This window comes from Coptis chinensis, chromosome 6, assembly GCF_015680905.1.
Source record: "Coptis chinensis isolate HL-2020 chromosome 6, ASM1568090v1, whole genome shotgun sequence".
NCBI lineage: Eukaryota > Viridiplantae > Streptophyta > Magnoliopsida > Ranunculales > Ranunculaceae > Coptis > Coptis chinensis.
In genome coordinates, this window is record NC_141461.1 from 46,409,941 (window position 1) to 46,424,980 (window position 15,040).

Consider the following 15,040-nt stretch of genomic DNA (forward strand, 5'->3'; position numbering starts at 1 on the left):
ATTTGTTTTAAACTTAGAACTCTTCCTCTCCTCACTCTTTTTCATTTTCTCTCGTGTATCATTTTTAAAAAACCCCAATACAAGAAAATAGGCTCCCAATACAAGGAAAGAGGTTCAGTAGTTATAACCCCCCATAGTACAAAATATCAGGATATGAGTATTTATAGATACTCAATTTCTCGATATGTATTGTGGATATATCCCCTTCTTAGGGGATATTTGACATTGTTTCACACACAATATATCCAAAATATCGGCAAATATCGTGAATATTGTAGATATTTCTTGATATATCATAATACATTATTTATATTTATTTGAAATATAATAGTAAATATTAAATAAAATTGTTACATACACAAAATATCACCAAATATTATAAAATATCTTCAAATATCGCAAATATCATTGAAATATCATCGATATTTGCAGTCGTATATATCTCTGAGCATATCGAGATATTTATATATCTTTCTCTAAAATCTGGATAGATATCGACAAATATCATGATGTATTGTGATATTTTGTACTATGTAACCCCTATCCCTCTCTACCCACGTTTTTCTCTTTCACTATTTATCCCTTTTGTTTTTTTCTCTAATTAAAGCCGACTTAAGCCTATGTCCAAATAATACTAATATATGATAGACGGGTCTTTAGGAGGCACATTTCTCAACTGAACAGTGTATTTTTAATCTCTCTATTTTAAGATTTTAGAATCACCTCCTTTAATTACTCTAATCAGCTCCCTCTTTTTTAAACATTTTACAAAAAACTCCCTCACTTTATTGAAATTAGAAATAGCTTCATATTATTTAAAATAATTTAAAAAACCTTATTCATTCACGTCACTAAAATTATATTCAACCCCTCCTAATATTTTTATATTATTTTTTATATTAGAACTAGAATTCAAAAATTCATACTATCCAAGAGATGTTAGAGCGACAGGTTTAAAGACTTGAAAAAACACTCATGCGTAGCACAGTTTGCATACTTGGAATACTAATAAAACAAAATAAAATACATGTTATAAATATTTATTTATTTAATTAAAAAAATAGGGTTGTTATATGTACGTTAAAAGAAACGTGTTGTATCAAGATGTCCAACAAAATTTGCTAAAAGAAACTCACTCATTGATGTCCCTGCTCAAATTTTCAATTTCATAGTTTCCATGAACAATAGTACAAAATATCAGGATATGGATATTTATCGATATTCAATTTTTGGATATGTATCGTGGATATATCCCCTTCTTTGGAGATATTTGACATTGTTTCACATACAAATATCGTGGACATATCCAAAATATCGATAAATATCGTAAATATTATGGATATTTCTTGATATATAATGGTAAATATTATGGATATTTCTTGATATACATTATTTATATTTATTTGAAATATAATGGTAAATATTAAATAAAATTGTTATATACACAAAATATCACAAAATATCACAAATATCGTTAAAATATCACCAATATTTGCAATCATATATATTTCTAAACATATCGTGATATTTATATATCTTTCTCTGAAATCTAGATAGATATCTCTAAATATCGTGATATATCATAATATTTTATACTATGCCAAGAACCACAAGCTAAAAGACAGTTAGCTAGCCTCCTTTTCCAGGAACATTTATGAGATGTGGACTTCAGCTTGCAATCATATTAGTTTTAGCTTTCTGAAAAAGAACGAGATGTATGAAGTGTTCCTATAGTAAAGCCAGCAGAGTGAAATAATGAATATTTTAGAAATAGAAATGGGTGGTTGAATCAATTTCGCACACTAAAATGTTTCAATATATGACACAATAAAAAAAAATCCCAAGAATCATTCAACGACATAGGTATAGCTAGGTGCTGGTTCCAATAACATCATAATTCCTTTGATGTCATGTACATCCAAAAACATTTCACTCCCATTATTAGTATATATATAATTCCAAAAACACAACTGTTTGTAAACCTGATAAACTTACAGGAACAACAACACGACAATTATCCAACCTCTCGAGTGGTTAACTGTCATTCAACTGGTTAAATTATGTGAGCCGGATCTACATATTGGAGTGTCCTACCCGGACCTGAACACGATGCCATGAAGTGTTTAATATTCCTCGAAGGTTCCATATTGTTTCTACATTTTCAGGTTGCACATTTGCCGCAGTATCAACCTGTCCCATCAGTTAAGAGGAAAAAAGCATCAAGGGATACATATTTTATCAATAAACTAAACTATGAAGAGGTGCTTCAGGTATCACATTAATGTTTTGATACTAAGCAGTATCAGTAAGTGTAAGACCATTTACCGCTTTAACAACAATCTCAGCATTTTGGGGGATTTCAGCTTCAGCTTCAAAAAGCACCCATGCCCATTTATCACTGCTATTATCATCTGCAATATATGGAACATCAGCTTTCTGGTATCTAAAGGCTTCTATCCATGTCTTGCCTCCATCGACAGATACATCTACCCTCTCAATACCACGTCCACCGCCAGAGGCTGCGTATCCCCTAATAGTTACCTGAAAAACAACACTAGCGAAAAATTAAATGATGCATGCTAATATATATTTCACTCTTGAACAAAGCTTGCACATAAATAACAAGAAACTTTCTCGAGGAGAATGCTAACCTTTCCATGCTTAACAACATCTACATCCTCAAATGAACATATAACAGACTGCAAATCCACAAAAAGCAGTAAGATACTTAAAAGGTCATTGCACCATAAGAACATTGATGAGAAAGCTTATGGATCCTATACAACAAACTCTAAAATGAAATTTTCTGAGTGTTTACATGTTGATGAAAACAAAAGGGACGTAACAATTAAAAAGGCATGCTTAAAAAAGTTCTGTCAACATTTGCATGTTATGAAACAATGTCTGTCATTCTTCATTTGGATGTAAGGAGCGTTACTTGAGACTAACATGTAAGGAGCCCTTTGAGCCAAATACTATAACCTTCTCTAATACCATCTTAAACTTTGGAGCATCCAACTCAAAACCAATTTGTGGAGCAGCCCCCGGAAATATATACGGTGGCTTTAAACTCCCAACTTGAGATTAAACATCCCAACAGGTAGGAATGGATGGCTAGATGTTAAAAGCAATAAAGAAATACATAGTTTGATCTGATGATTGGATGGCAATATTCAAGCTTTGGAGTAGTTTACTAGAGTTCTCGATCATTATTTTCTTCACATTTGGCGGGTACGGTAGATATCTACAGCAAAAGCACAATAACAGAATCGCTAAGGGCACCTGAACAGGAAAATCCATTTGTGGCCTCCTAGTAGACCAATTTATATTGTCCCAGTTAACAGTAGGTGGAAACATCTTGTAGTCCTTTTGCATGAAGAAACCCTGTTTCACAAAAACAAATACTCAACTAAATAACATTCAGAAGGGAAGAAATAAAGAGCAAAGAGATTCCAGATAAACAAAAAAACTTTCCATCTCCCAACCTGGCATTCTTCAGCAATTACGTTGATGGAATCCAGCCATTTCACAGAGCGTGCACCTATAACACCAGGGACTATCCCCCTCAAAGGATATCCATGATCCCTGTTTAGAGTCTTTTGAATAAGATATAGTAAACTCCAATTAGTAGAGATCTATGAGCCCATATGCTGCAGTCTATGAAACACATAGATTGATAAGAAACATTATAAATCACAGAATGATGTAGAAAAGTAAACGTGCAGCATATATATATTGATGTACTCTATAACATCATGGATGTACTAGACGATATGGCCTCTAAGTAGTGAATGGTGGAAGCTTATTGACAAAATTGTTGGTACTAAGCATAATTATTTTCTCATTATATTTCTTTTGGAAATTTTGGAGACCGCAAATTGTCACGGTAAGTTTTGACGAATTCCCAGCTCTACAGAGTATTTTCCATAACTACACTTGAGGCCTTGACAGTTGCACATTTAACTGTTAAAGAAAAAACACATGGTTTAATGCCATGAAGTCAAGAACGAACAGAAGAAAGCAAAGTTTGCATCCTTGTCTAATTCTTCTACTGCACTTCGATCTCCATTTCTTCAATTCATTGAAAATTGAAGCTTTAATTCAAAGAGTCTCAATAGAATTGAAAGTGTTTATATCCATCATAACTGAGGTTATTGTGAAGCGCATGGATTGCGGAAACAAAAGAAGGTCTTCATCTGTTCATATTTTCTGTTCTCACTTCCAATTTATTTTCTTTATTTGAGCCTTACCCATTGATACAAAGCTTTTGAGTGTAACTGACACAATTATGTAAAATTCCCTCTCAAAATCCATAAAGCAATGCATTTAGATTTTACATCTTCAAAGAAAAAACTCCTCGATTTGTCAATTGAACTTCATAGGTCCTAAAATAATATTGAAATTTTTCTTTAGTGAAAGCTTTTTGAGATTCTCTAAAAAATAAATAAATCGTATCTTGGAATCATGAACTTCGTTTGAAATTCTTTCGTAATCGATTCTTTTATAAAACATCATCTTTCTATTTTAGTCTTGTGTTTTTTGTCATTAGGTGACCATGAATTTTTCATTGGTCTGTAATTTTGTATGAAGAAAAGTGACTTAGAAGATGTCTCTCTCTCAATTTTCTCTTTGTTGCCGTTTGTAATATGTTTTCCTATTTAATCGTGTCTATCTAACAGCTGGAAATGGTATTATAAGAAAGTTTGAAAATTCAAGAAGGCCTCAAAAACTACCTTGGAAATTTGAGTTCCCTAATTTTCTTCATATAGTCAAGTCAATGATGTGTTTGGCATAGCAACTTTCCCTGTTTTTATTTTATTACTTATAGACTTTAGTAATTCTTCACCTATAATCTCTGGGTTATGCTCATATGAAGGGTTTAAGAACGGGTTTGCACGTAAATACCGTCATAGCCAACTGAAAAAAGGATAAACCTCTCGTGGAAAAGGTCCAAAGAAATTTAATTGGTCATCTGACATCTAGAATCTATGGAGGGCACCATTTGTACTTGGTTGTCCATAAGGTTTTGCAAACTCTTGTGATAGCTTGAAAGTTCAAAGAAGTGTTTACTTTCATGTGCCGAACAGGATCTTTGGAGGTATTATTTCTTCCAGCCACTGGAACAGAATCCAGGAGATGGAATAGTAAAGGAAGAGAAAGCTTAGGGAAGCAAAACAACTGAGTCCAGGAGAAAATTCTAGACAAAGCGTGAACTAAGCAGTCAAAGGCTCACCTAGGCCCGCCTAGGGTCTAGGCTGCCCGAACCTAGTGTCACCTAGGCTTGCTCCTAGGGGCGCCTAATCCGCCTATTGTCATCTAGGCTCTCACCTAGCCCCTAGGCTCACGTGCAGCACCTATCCTGAGCCTTTAACTGCATAGACTGCAATGCCTTTGGTAGTTTTTACGGCACAGATATCAGATAAAGTTTAAAGGAAAGGGGTGAAGAGACATCTGGCATAACTTCGAAGCACGTGCTATTGCATCTACTTCCACAACGACAAGGTTCATACCTCCCCATTCATTTCATATGCCAGTAGCACATCAGCATCAGGATTTGTTGCCTGATTTAATGGTATTGATGCTTTATAAGGACCTCCATTCTCCTCCTACACGTATAATATCAGATGTAAATTTAATTTCAGACTTAAACTTCTCATCTTCCACAAAACAGCAGACAATTCTCACAAAGAATATAACTAACAAAGCCAAGGCATGTACCTTACACTTGTCAACACTCACAAACTCAACATGCTTTCCTCCTGAAGGCGTGGAAGAAGTCAGCTTAGGAATCCCCACGAGTTCAAGCACATCTGATAACTTCGCTCCACCCCAAGTTGCTAAAGAGAACGTCAATTAGTAACAAGCATTTCAAATTGAAAACAGAATTTAAGTTTTGCTTTTTTTGTTGCTCGAAAAAAAGGTTTGAAAAACCAATCGACATAATATAAGGTCAATGTTTTGTGAGCTTTTCAGTCAATTAAATATGATAACTCAAAAAAAAGTAGGTCAAAAATCAAATTAACCAATAAATGCTAACTAGATGATTAATCATCCACAAAAAAAACAATCACACTGCACCTTGCATACTTCAAGAAGAAACAAAACACAAGAAAGAAAGAATGAAAGATAGAAAGAAAGAAAGAAAGAAAGAAAGAAAAGAATAAAGAAGGTAAAAAAAAAGGAAAAGGAAGGAAGGAAGAAGAAGATGATCTGTGTTGACGCACATTGTGCATCGAGACACATGTCTACTCGAGAGCATGGAAATAAAAACATATGGTTGCACTCTTTCTTTGAACCAGTTAAGTCTTGATTAATAGCTGCAAAAGGTTGAACTCTGGTAACCTTTCACTGGATTACCTATTGCTTCTATTTCTTTTGTGCCTATCCCTGTAATTCAATGAGAATACTGCTATCCCAAGGTTCTTGCATCATAAGATGTGTAAACACTATGTTCAAGTATTTATGCACGCCACAGCAGACATCTATAAGGAAATAATTTGTTTGGGAAAAAATATACTTGTTCCACCATGTGCTATGGGACTTCCTTTTAAGTGCAGTAGACCCCCACAAGAAGTCTCTTGCCCTTCTTTCGATTCTATCCACGACATTGACAGGAATTGTGAGCAACAACAGACAGTAAGTGGGTAGATTTGCTAGGATACCTTTGCATAAGAATCCTCTCGATCCTTTAGAAGGAAAAAAAAAAAAAAAGGTTTTCTCTTCCACCCACCTAGTCTTCTTTGGATGGTTTCTATCACTGGATCCCATATCTTCTTCTCACAGAGAGGCAACCACAAATACCAACAAGGCAAAGTACATATACCGCATCACATAATTTGAGCCAGCAGTTCCAAATTTTCAATACCCACTTTGTATAACTTTGCCATGCTTGCTTTCGAATCTGAAACCGCTTCAAAAAATGATAAGTATCAATTTGACAACCATAAGCTGAGAAATTGACTAAACTAACAGAAACAAGTGTGGTCGGTAAATTGTAATATGCCCACCTCCGGAACGCTAGAAGCTGGTTTGAAGCCTTAAAAAAAATCCAGGTCCATAGCCTTCAAGACCAAGCGACTGAGCCTCCATAACGATATTAAAAAAGAAGTGAACTATCAGGTCTCCGTGCTGCAGACCACGCTGACTTCTAAATTAACCTATAGCTATAGGTGTACCTTTAATAAATCACAGAAAAAGATGTGCAGGAGATAAATAATCTCATCTAGCTTCTAAATTCACACTTAAACCCATACTTTTCAACAAGTATTTGAGGAAGTCCCACTTAACGCAGTTGTATGCTATAGCAATATCCACCTTCCACAGTACACAATTTTCATTTTTTCTAAGACGGGCTTCGATACACTCATTAGCAACAAGGGAACCATCCAGGATCTGCCTACCCCCACAAATGCGTTTTGAATGCACAACAAGATCAACGGTAAAACTGACTTGATTCTCGTGGCTAAGACTTTAGATATATATATATAACCGTATGATTCCACCAACCAAATTAATATTGATTTGAATTAGGGTTCACATTACTAATTGAGTCCTATATTAGTTTCTATGTCATTAGGGAGTATTAGAATTAGCTTTAATTGCTATTTTCAGATTATTCAGTATAGGGGTATTTTAGGGATATTTTTAATTCCGAATTTAGGGTGTTTTAATTGATTTAGAAGTTGTTTTTCCTTTGGTTGAGTTAGTTTTTGAGATTGAATTGAATTGATTTTAGTTGAGAATTCCTAGAATTCGTTCTTTGCAATTGTGATTGCAATATGCCTATGGTCGCCAATAGATATGTGCCTATAGTCGCCAATAGAATGGTACCCTGCTTCTTAGGAATTCAGGTGATACAGGTTGAATTATTTCTTCTATCCAAGGACAACAGCTCCTGAAATACACTTACCACAGCCATAAATCCCCCCCCGGAAAGTTTGCCAACACATTTAAAACAAAGTCCTTTGGAAGCCTTCTGGCTCTTCAGTCCCCTCCTAAGTGATTTATTGCAGCCAATGTTTCATTCTCATCAATAGGGAAACCTCATTTTGGTTCTCTAACTATAGTCTCCTGTAGTAAGAACATTACAACATTTTGGTTCCTTATTAACAAACATAGGTTGTTGCATCTTTTGTCATTACTGAGACCCCTTAGATTCCATGACACCAGCTTAAACGTTAAGGGAAACCTCATTTTCCCCTGCCAAGAATGGTTTCTCATTCCCTAAGGCAACCCCATCCATTACGGCATCACACTTCCTTTGTTATTGTTGTCATGCGATTACCCAAACAGTTTTTCAAGACAGTTCTTTTCAACCGAGTAGACATTCCCAAATTTTCAGCAAGCGGAACCACCATGAATCTAATCCAATCACTCACCTCATCTGGATTCTGACAGCTATATAGGCTACTACCAACCGCTGCCAAATTCCACATACTCGGAGCGCCGTCGTGAACTATCGATGATCGATCATCAAACGGTTCAGAATTCAGAGAAACATCATCAAATTCATTCATTGAAGAGACAGAAACTAAATTATTAAAACTCAAAGATTGGCCTGGGTCTGTTACCACATGTTGCTTCCTGTCTGGGGTCAGATTGCTGGAATGGCACTCCTACCCTTACTTTCATAAGGGTTGAGTATACTTGAACTTGATGGGCCATGGTAATATCCCTTTTGGACCCATAGAATGCTATCTCCTGCTTTTAGTTGTATGGACCCCTTTTGGACATACAGAGTGGTGTCATCTACCCCTAGTTCTATGGTCCACCTTCTTCCTAATCCAGGCTGGACATTGGGCCTGCTGTTCTAGTGGAATTGTTGGAGAGGTGGCTACATCAACATTATCCTGTTCTGTCATCTGTTCACCGTCAGACACTGGTCCTCAACTCTGAAGAGGTTCAGTGCTTCCCAACTCACTCTCTCTCGCCATAAACTCTGCTTGAACGTGATCCATGTGTTCTTGACAGGTAACGACTGGATGAGTATCACCACCACAGCCAAAGGAAGCTCCCCATACTGTACACCAATTTCAAAATTCGTATTTTGAGGGTCTCCCACCAAAACCCTTTCAGCGCCAGGAGGTCTACTCATATAGTCACATCTGATGTGGGGACCATTTGGCTGCCAGCTGAACTATTTGATGAACTCCTGTCACAGTGACCTCGATCAGCTGCTCCTTGTCCAACTTCGTTTTCCACCACCACAGAATCAACACTCACCATCTTAGGCCAACTAAGGATATCAACCTCCCTTTCTCCGTCAAAACCCACCTCAACACAAACCGGGAACACATACGCTCTCTCCTCCAAACTAATTATTCTAGCAACCAGCCCCACATCTCCTACCTATGATTTAACCTGAATCTTCTTACTGCAGCAATTCAGAGAATTCTCACCAAACTCCGCTGAGCTACCACAAACATTAGTTTCCCTGGTTTTCTAGTGAAGAGGAAACCACAAAACAGAGAGCAAACTTCCTTCAACTTGAAGCGGTTTTGACTGATACTCCCTATTTCAGGACTCCAGAGTCTGAAAATGATATTCTTCTCCCTAAATTTGAAAGAAGACCAAGGCTTCTCCTTCATCAATGATTCTAAAATTAGTAAAATCAACCTTACCAAACACTATTTTTAGATTCCGTTTAACCCAGCTGCAATCTGGTGTTCATTTGCTAAAGGAGCATAACACTGTCAAACCACCAAGAAGAATTGAGGACAGATGCAATTGAACTTGCTTTATCCTTGGTTTTACCAGCCTCCCACACTAGTGTTGTAAGGTCTCTCCGATCAGTTGGTGGTGCCGAAACTCTGTTTCTTGGTCCAGCACTTGAGATTTACCATTTCCTGTCGAGCTCTCAGCACTCCATTGGAGGTTCAAAAATTTCAGAACTTCATCACAAGCATCAGCCCACCCTTCATTGTCTTTCCCCGCCGGAAAACATAGTGTTTTGGCCCTTTTCGAACGAGATCTAAAGAAATAAAAAGAGAGCACCTGCAAGGAGTCGCCTCTATCATTATGTCTGAGTGTCCGACAGTTCCAATCAGATTCCAAGAGTCATCCAAGTTCCCCACCAAAGTTCCAACGTTGATCAAGACAAAGCAAATTACCCAACCAATTTCTCTTAACTTCTGATGTAGAGCAAACAAAAACTCCACCAAGACCTTTCTCTAGGATTCCCACCTCTTCTTTCTTGAGGATTTTCTCCACCACTCAAATTCAAAGGATTTACCTTCAATCACGGCAAACTGTTCCTCCATAAGCTCTTCCATCCGCCATTGAGGAACCTCTTCCAGCGACGATGCAGTTCTTTCGTTTAGACTGATTGGGAATTCACTCCACTTTCACTGATATGGAGTTTATTCGTACTTCACACAATAAAAGACAACTTTAGTCTTAAGACTATATCTATACAAAAAGGTATTAATACCAAATCCACTGGAACATCTAAAACGAACATAGACCCTTCCAACAAATATAAAATGCTCCAGTTCGAATTAGGATTGAACAAGAAAATAGGACTCTTAATGTGCTTAACTAAGGGTTGAAATGCTAATTTAGGGTCACACAGGCTTATATCTGGAATTTTGTAATGAGGTGATCAATTGGGCCACAACAGGAATAAGAGATGCGATTGTAAACAAGAGAGATGTATGTCACGGAAAGAATAACATGCTACAGAAGATCTGAGTTGACGAAAAATTTGAATGATTAATTAGATCAATGGAGCGTTCATAACATAACTAGTTAAAAAGAAGCCTCTGCTAAAACATGCTGAAGAAGATCTGAACTCACAGAACAGTTAAATCGTAATCAGTCCAACGGAGTCTTTATGCCAAAGTCAATATAAAGACACTGGCATTTCTTGGACCAAGCCACAATAGTAGCTACGTAAAAAAATCCGAAAAATGGGTATATATTTAGGAGTACTCTTCTGAGATAGGAGTTGAAACTGTCATTTGAATCTCACATTTTACTCTCAGTAATATTTGATTACCACTCAATCAACCAGATAACTACAAAATTTTCTGATCTTCTTAACATGGTTACTTTCGAATTGGGACAGCAGGACAGGTAAATATATATTTCTAAAGTTTATTGTTGATTAGACTTATGATAGATTGTTCTTCGATATCCATAAATGTTATTTTTTTATGATGACTGAAATTTATTGATTAGGATGTAAATAGAATAAAATACAAATGTGAGAGAGAGTCTCACAGACACGGTACAACCAGTTAAACCCTGGAATACCATATACCTCCCCAGGACTACACCCATAACAAGAAAACACCCACGCCCCGATGATGACCCAATTACACTCTCCGGACTAGCTACAATCCGAACGTTAGCCAAGAGATCCTACATTTCTTCCCTATCATTAGCAACTACACCATTGCTAGTGATACATTAAGTTAGTTTACAAGATTATCTTCATGCGCCTCCGTGATAGGCTGATTTTCGTCCAAATTGAGCGCCATATTTTGCTCAATCCCGCACTCCTTGTTATTTCCATGTATTTCCCCATAGAGTTTCTCAAGGCCCCTTCTTCCCAAACCAGATGATATCCCCAAGTTGGCTGCTAATGGCACCACCATGTATTTGATCCAATCGTGAGTGTCGTTAGTGTTTTGGCAATTGTACATTCTCTTTGCAATTTCACTAACATTTTCTTCATTAATGCCCTCGTTCATCAACTGAGGGCGATCAACCAACACAGTATTGTCAAAAGAGCCAACCTCTACAGGTGCAGGCGCAATACTGTTACTAGATAGATCAACACCATTTCCCCATAATATGTCACCATGAACAAAGCCACCCATTCTTTTGGTTGTCACCTCACTTCCTCAATAACCAATACGGTCATACGGACCTTGCATCTACTTCCCCAACCAAATCAATTATGCTTACCTTGCTGCTGTTGACTCCTTGAGAGTGTTTTTGCATTACTCCTTTACCACCTTTTTGCATAAATGTTGATGGACAGGAATCACAGGATTAGCTCAAATTATGGCCGCAAGACTCCCAGAAGCCTCAAGAGCCTCCTTTACATTTTTCCTAAATTCTCCCAACTTCCCCCATAAAACAGCTGATAACATTAGCCCTCAAAATGGGAATGTTTATTCTGGAAATAAATGTAGGCAAGGGTCAAGCCTAACCCTAAAATATTTATCAAAAAAACAGAGGATGAAGCTGAGCCTTGTAGACTGTTGTACACTTGTACTGGACTTCACAAATAGGATGAACGTGTCTGGAGAATAAACACATTGACTGTACACATGAAAAGCGTCAAGGAGTTGCCAAAAGGTACAGAGTAGTAATCAAGTTAAATTCAGCAAGGGTTCAGTTGGAAGGAGCCCAGAAATCCAGAAAAGGAAAGAAACTGCAGCAACCTAGATTAAGTAATAAATAAAACATAATAAAATATTCCATAATTTCATTCAATTTTGTGCATTGCAGTCACAACATAATCATGATTGAGAAATTGGTGCCAAGTTTAATTCCTTCTATTATTAACTTACAGAAGATAGTTATTTTTCCTGATTCATTGATCAATAAACCAATGCCACCCTGATCATGTAAGTTTTCATATTTACACAAAAAACACTGGATATTGGGACTACGGCCTAGACACCATAGGGCTTAAGAAAGGATAGATTTGCATCATATTTCTGTATGCAGCGTCTGCCTCACCACTTTTATTAAAATTCCAAATTTCCATACAAGGGGCTTACTATAATTTAGGACTTGCTCCAAGACGTCTTGTATATTATTAAAGCAAATTATGCAGTGAAATGGCTATCAAAAGATAATGCAAGACTGTCAGTTGCATTCGTTTTCTTCTAATAAAAGAAATTCTTCACCTCATCGTGATGTTAGAAAAGTAAGTGTGAATCCAGTAAATATACACACCAGTTCCAATAGCAGATACACCCCAGCCAACACCTTTCACTGTTTTCGTTTTACTCATAGCCGTCCTTCTGTTACCTGCACACTGTATAGCATAAAATTGCTTTGCTGGCATTCAGAAGATACAGAAGACATATACTCGAGGAGTTAAACCCAGCTTATTCAACCAAAGAAGGAAGCGCTTTTATAAGCATTTTGCAACTTACCTGTAACGTAGCAGTAACCTCGTATTTTGGGAGCTTCCTGTGATTAAAAATGATGTCAGGACCTTCTCATATATATAGTTGTGTTTCTGTTAAATTATATGCGTGTGTGCATGTGGGTTTGTGTGTAATTACGTATATATGTAAAAAAAACTAGTACTACATGGTGCTCTACTGCACCTAAAATTCAAAAATACATCACCCACCTGATATCCGCCATAGATAATTCTTTGGCATTTTCCAGCAAACCACAGATAGAAACACGGTAACTGTTTCCCAACCATTTTTTCATAGTCAGTTTAACAATAATCAGAAATAAACCTCGTTAGTTCTGAAAATACAGAAACGAAATTAAGGACCTCTCAATATCATCAACTACTGGGATTGGACCATGATTTCTCTTGTAGAAGAAATCCACAGGAGTCACATATGAGGAAATCAAAGCAGATCGTGGCGGCTCAGCATTAAAAGGTTCCTGCTCAATAAGATAAAAAGGACAAAAACAGGTCATGCAACCGAGTAAAAATGAGCGTGAATTTGAAACGAAGTTTTAGAGGCAACCCAATGGCCAGGAGTGTGTCATAATATATATCGTATAAGAACAAACGTGTCAACTGTTTAATAAATAAAAGGACAAAAAACTAAAGTTGGGTTGAGAGATTGTGATGAACAAAAACCTTGGCGTTGATGCTCAGGCACGGATGTCGTGAAGGTTCTTGGGAGTAATTAGAAGGGCCTTTCACGCCTGGCATTATTCTCTTTCTTTCTCTCAATTGCTTTTTTCTTCTTCTTAGTTCTTATTAACGTTGTACACTTTGGATAGTGGCTTATATTTTAGAATGTTCGGGATGCAAAATTGGTGCGATACACTCGTGGTGCACCACAGAAATGGGATAAAAAATCATTTTAGTGGACATTGATATTGACGTCTTGAACGTTGCAAACAAAGACAATCGTCAATCTAGGGAATTAGTTTGAGACTGGTCTCTTTTTAATTCACCACATTAAGCCTAGTTTGATATTGGTCTCCTTTTAACTGACCATATTAGGGCATCACCAATGGGCCTCTATATGATGAACTTTTAGAAAAAAACAGCCCCTAAATGGGCCTCCCATTTTAACTTTCTGGATATATGTCTTCATTCTTACAGATTTTTTAAAGGACCCAAAGCCCAAGCCTTTCAAAGAATTCTGGCACATGATTCAGTTAACCAAACAACAAAAATTTAGGGATCAGAATGCACACTCCATGTCTCCATGCAGCTATACCTAAGTAGACCACCACCACAACAAAGCTCTGCTGCGGCTCAAAGCAGCTTCCCTCTATCTCTTTTGAACTTCTATCTTCAAAATTCAAATTGATCCCTGATGTCTATAGGCTTTCTTCCTTCTCTGCATACCATCTCTCTCACGCTTTCTCTATATAGTCTTGATTTCTTTCTTCTTTATTTTTGTTTTTTCTGTGGATACTGTTATATTGGCTTCGGCTAGATCTAGTAGCTTTAGTACTCTCCTTCCCTTGTTATTTTTCTTCTCCCCCCCCCCACATCTAACTGTTTTGCAACATCTACCATTGACTCCCTTACAGGGGAACCACCAATAAGGATGGAGACAGATGAATCATCCAGATCTAAAGTTAAAATACTCCAAGCTGAGATGCAGAATTTTTTTTGCAACAAGGAAAAAATAGTAATTGATATTGGTTGCAAGAATATGGAGGCCAGTGCAAGGGGACAATACACCCTACTTGGAAAGTTGTTTGGAGGTAAAAACATACTCCTTCAAGATCTTGCGGAGGAGCTCCATAGATGCTGGCAAACGAGGGGTAACACCAAGATAGAATCTTTAGTGAAGGGTTTGTTCAAGCTGGAATTCGAGAACCCTGGGGAATATAAACATGTAAGAAAGAATGGACCTTGGATGGTTCA

At 37.0% G+C, this 15,040-nt stretch overlaps 1 protein-coding gene across 1 annotated transcript; it reads right to left on the bottom strand.

Moving 5' to 3' along the window:
- Positions 1-1,793: 1,793 nt before the first annotated feature.
- Positions 1,794-14,151, bottom strand: SOX (sulfite oxidase). The gene is made up of 12 exons (XM_086565680.1): positions 13,790-14,151; positions 13,472-13,587; positions 13,319-13,381; positions 13,116-13,152; positions 12,913-12,994; positions 5,719-5,837; positions 5,511-5,606; positions 3,486-3,596; positions 3,283-3,384; positions 2,652-2,699; positions 2,326-2,541; positions 1,794-2,190 (listed from the first exon to the last, which is right to left on the bottom strand). Exons 1-12 carry the CDS (start codon positions 13,862-13,864, stop codon positions 2,074-2,076), a joined length of 1,182 nt encoding a protein of 393 aa, XP_086421806.1. The 5' UTR covers positions 13,865-14,151; the 3' UTR covers positions 1,794-2,073.
- Between the last annotated feature and the right edge of the window lie 889 nt (positions 14,152-15,040).

Bases quoted from the DNA above. Each gene is read 5' to 3' on its own strand.
- SOX (XM_086565680.1), bottom strand. From the start codon at position 13,864: ATGCCAGGCGTGAAAGGCCCTTCTAATTACTCCCAAGAACCTTCACGA. The intron at 5,838-12,912 runs GTGTGTATATTT...CGTTCTCTTTAG, and splicing joins TGTATCTGCTATTGGAACTG to CAACTTGGGGTGGAGCGAAG. The intron at 2,191-2,325 runs GTAAATGGTCTT...CTGATGGGACAG, and splicing joins CTGAGATTGTTGTTAAAGCG to GTTGATACTGCGGCAAATGT.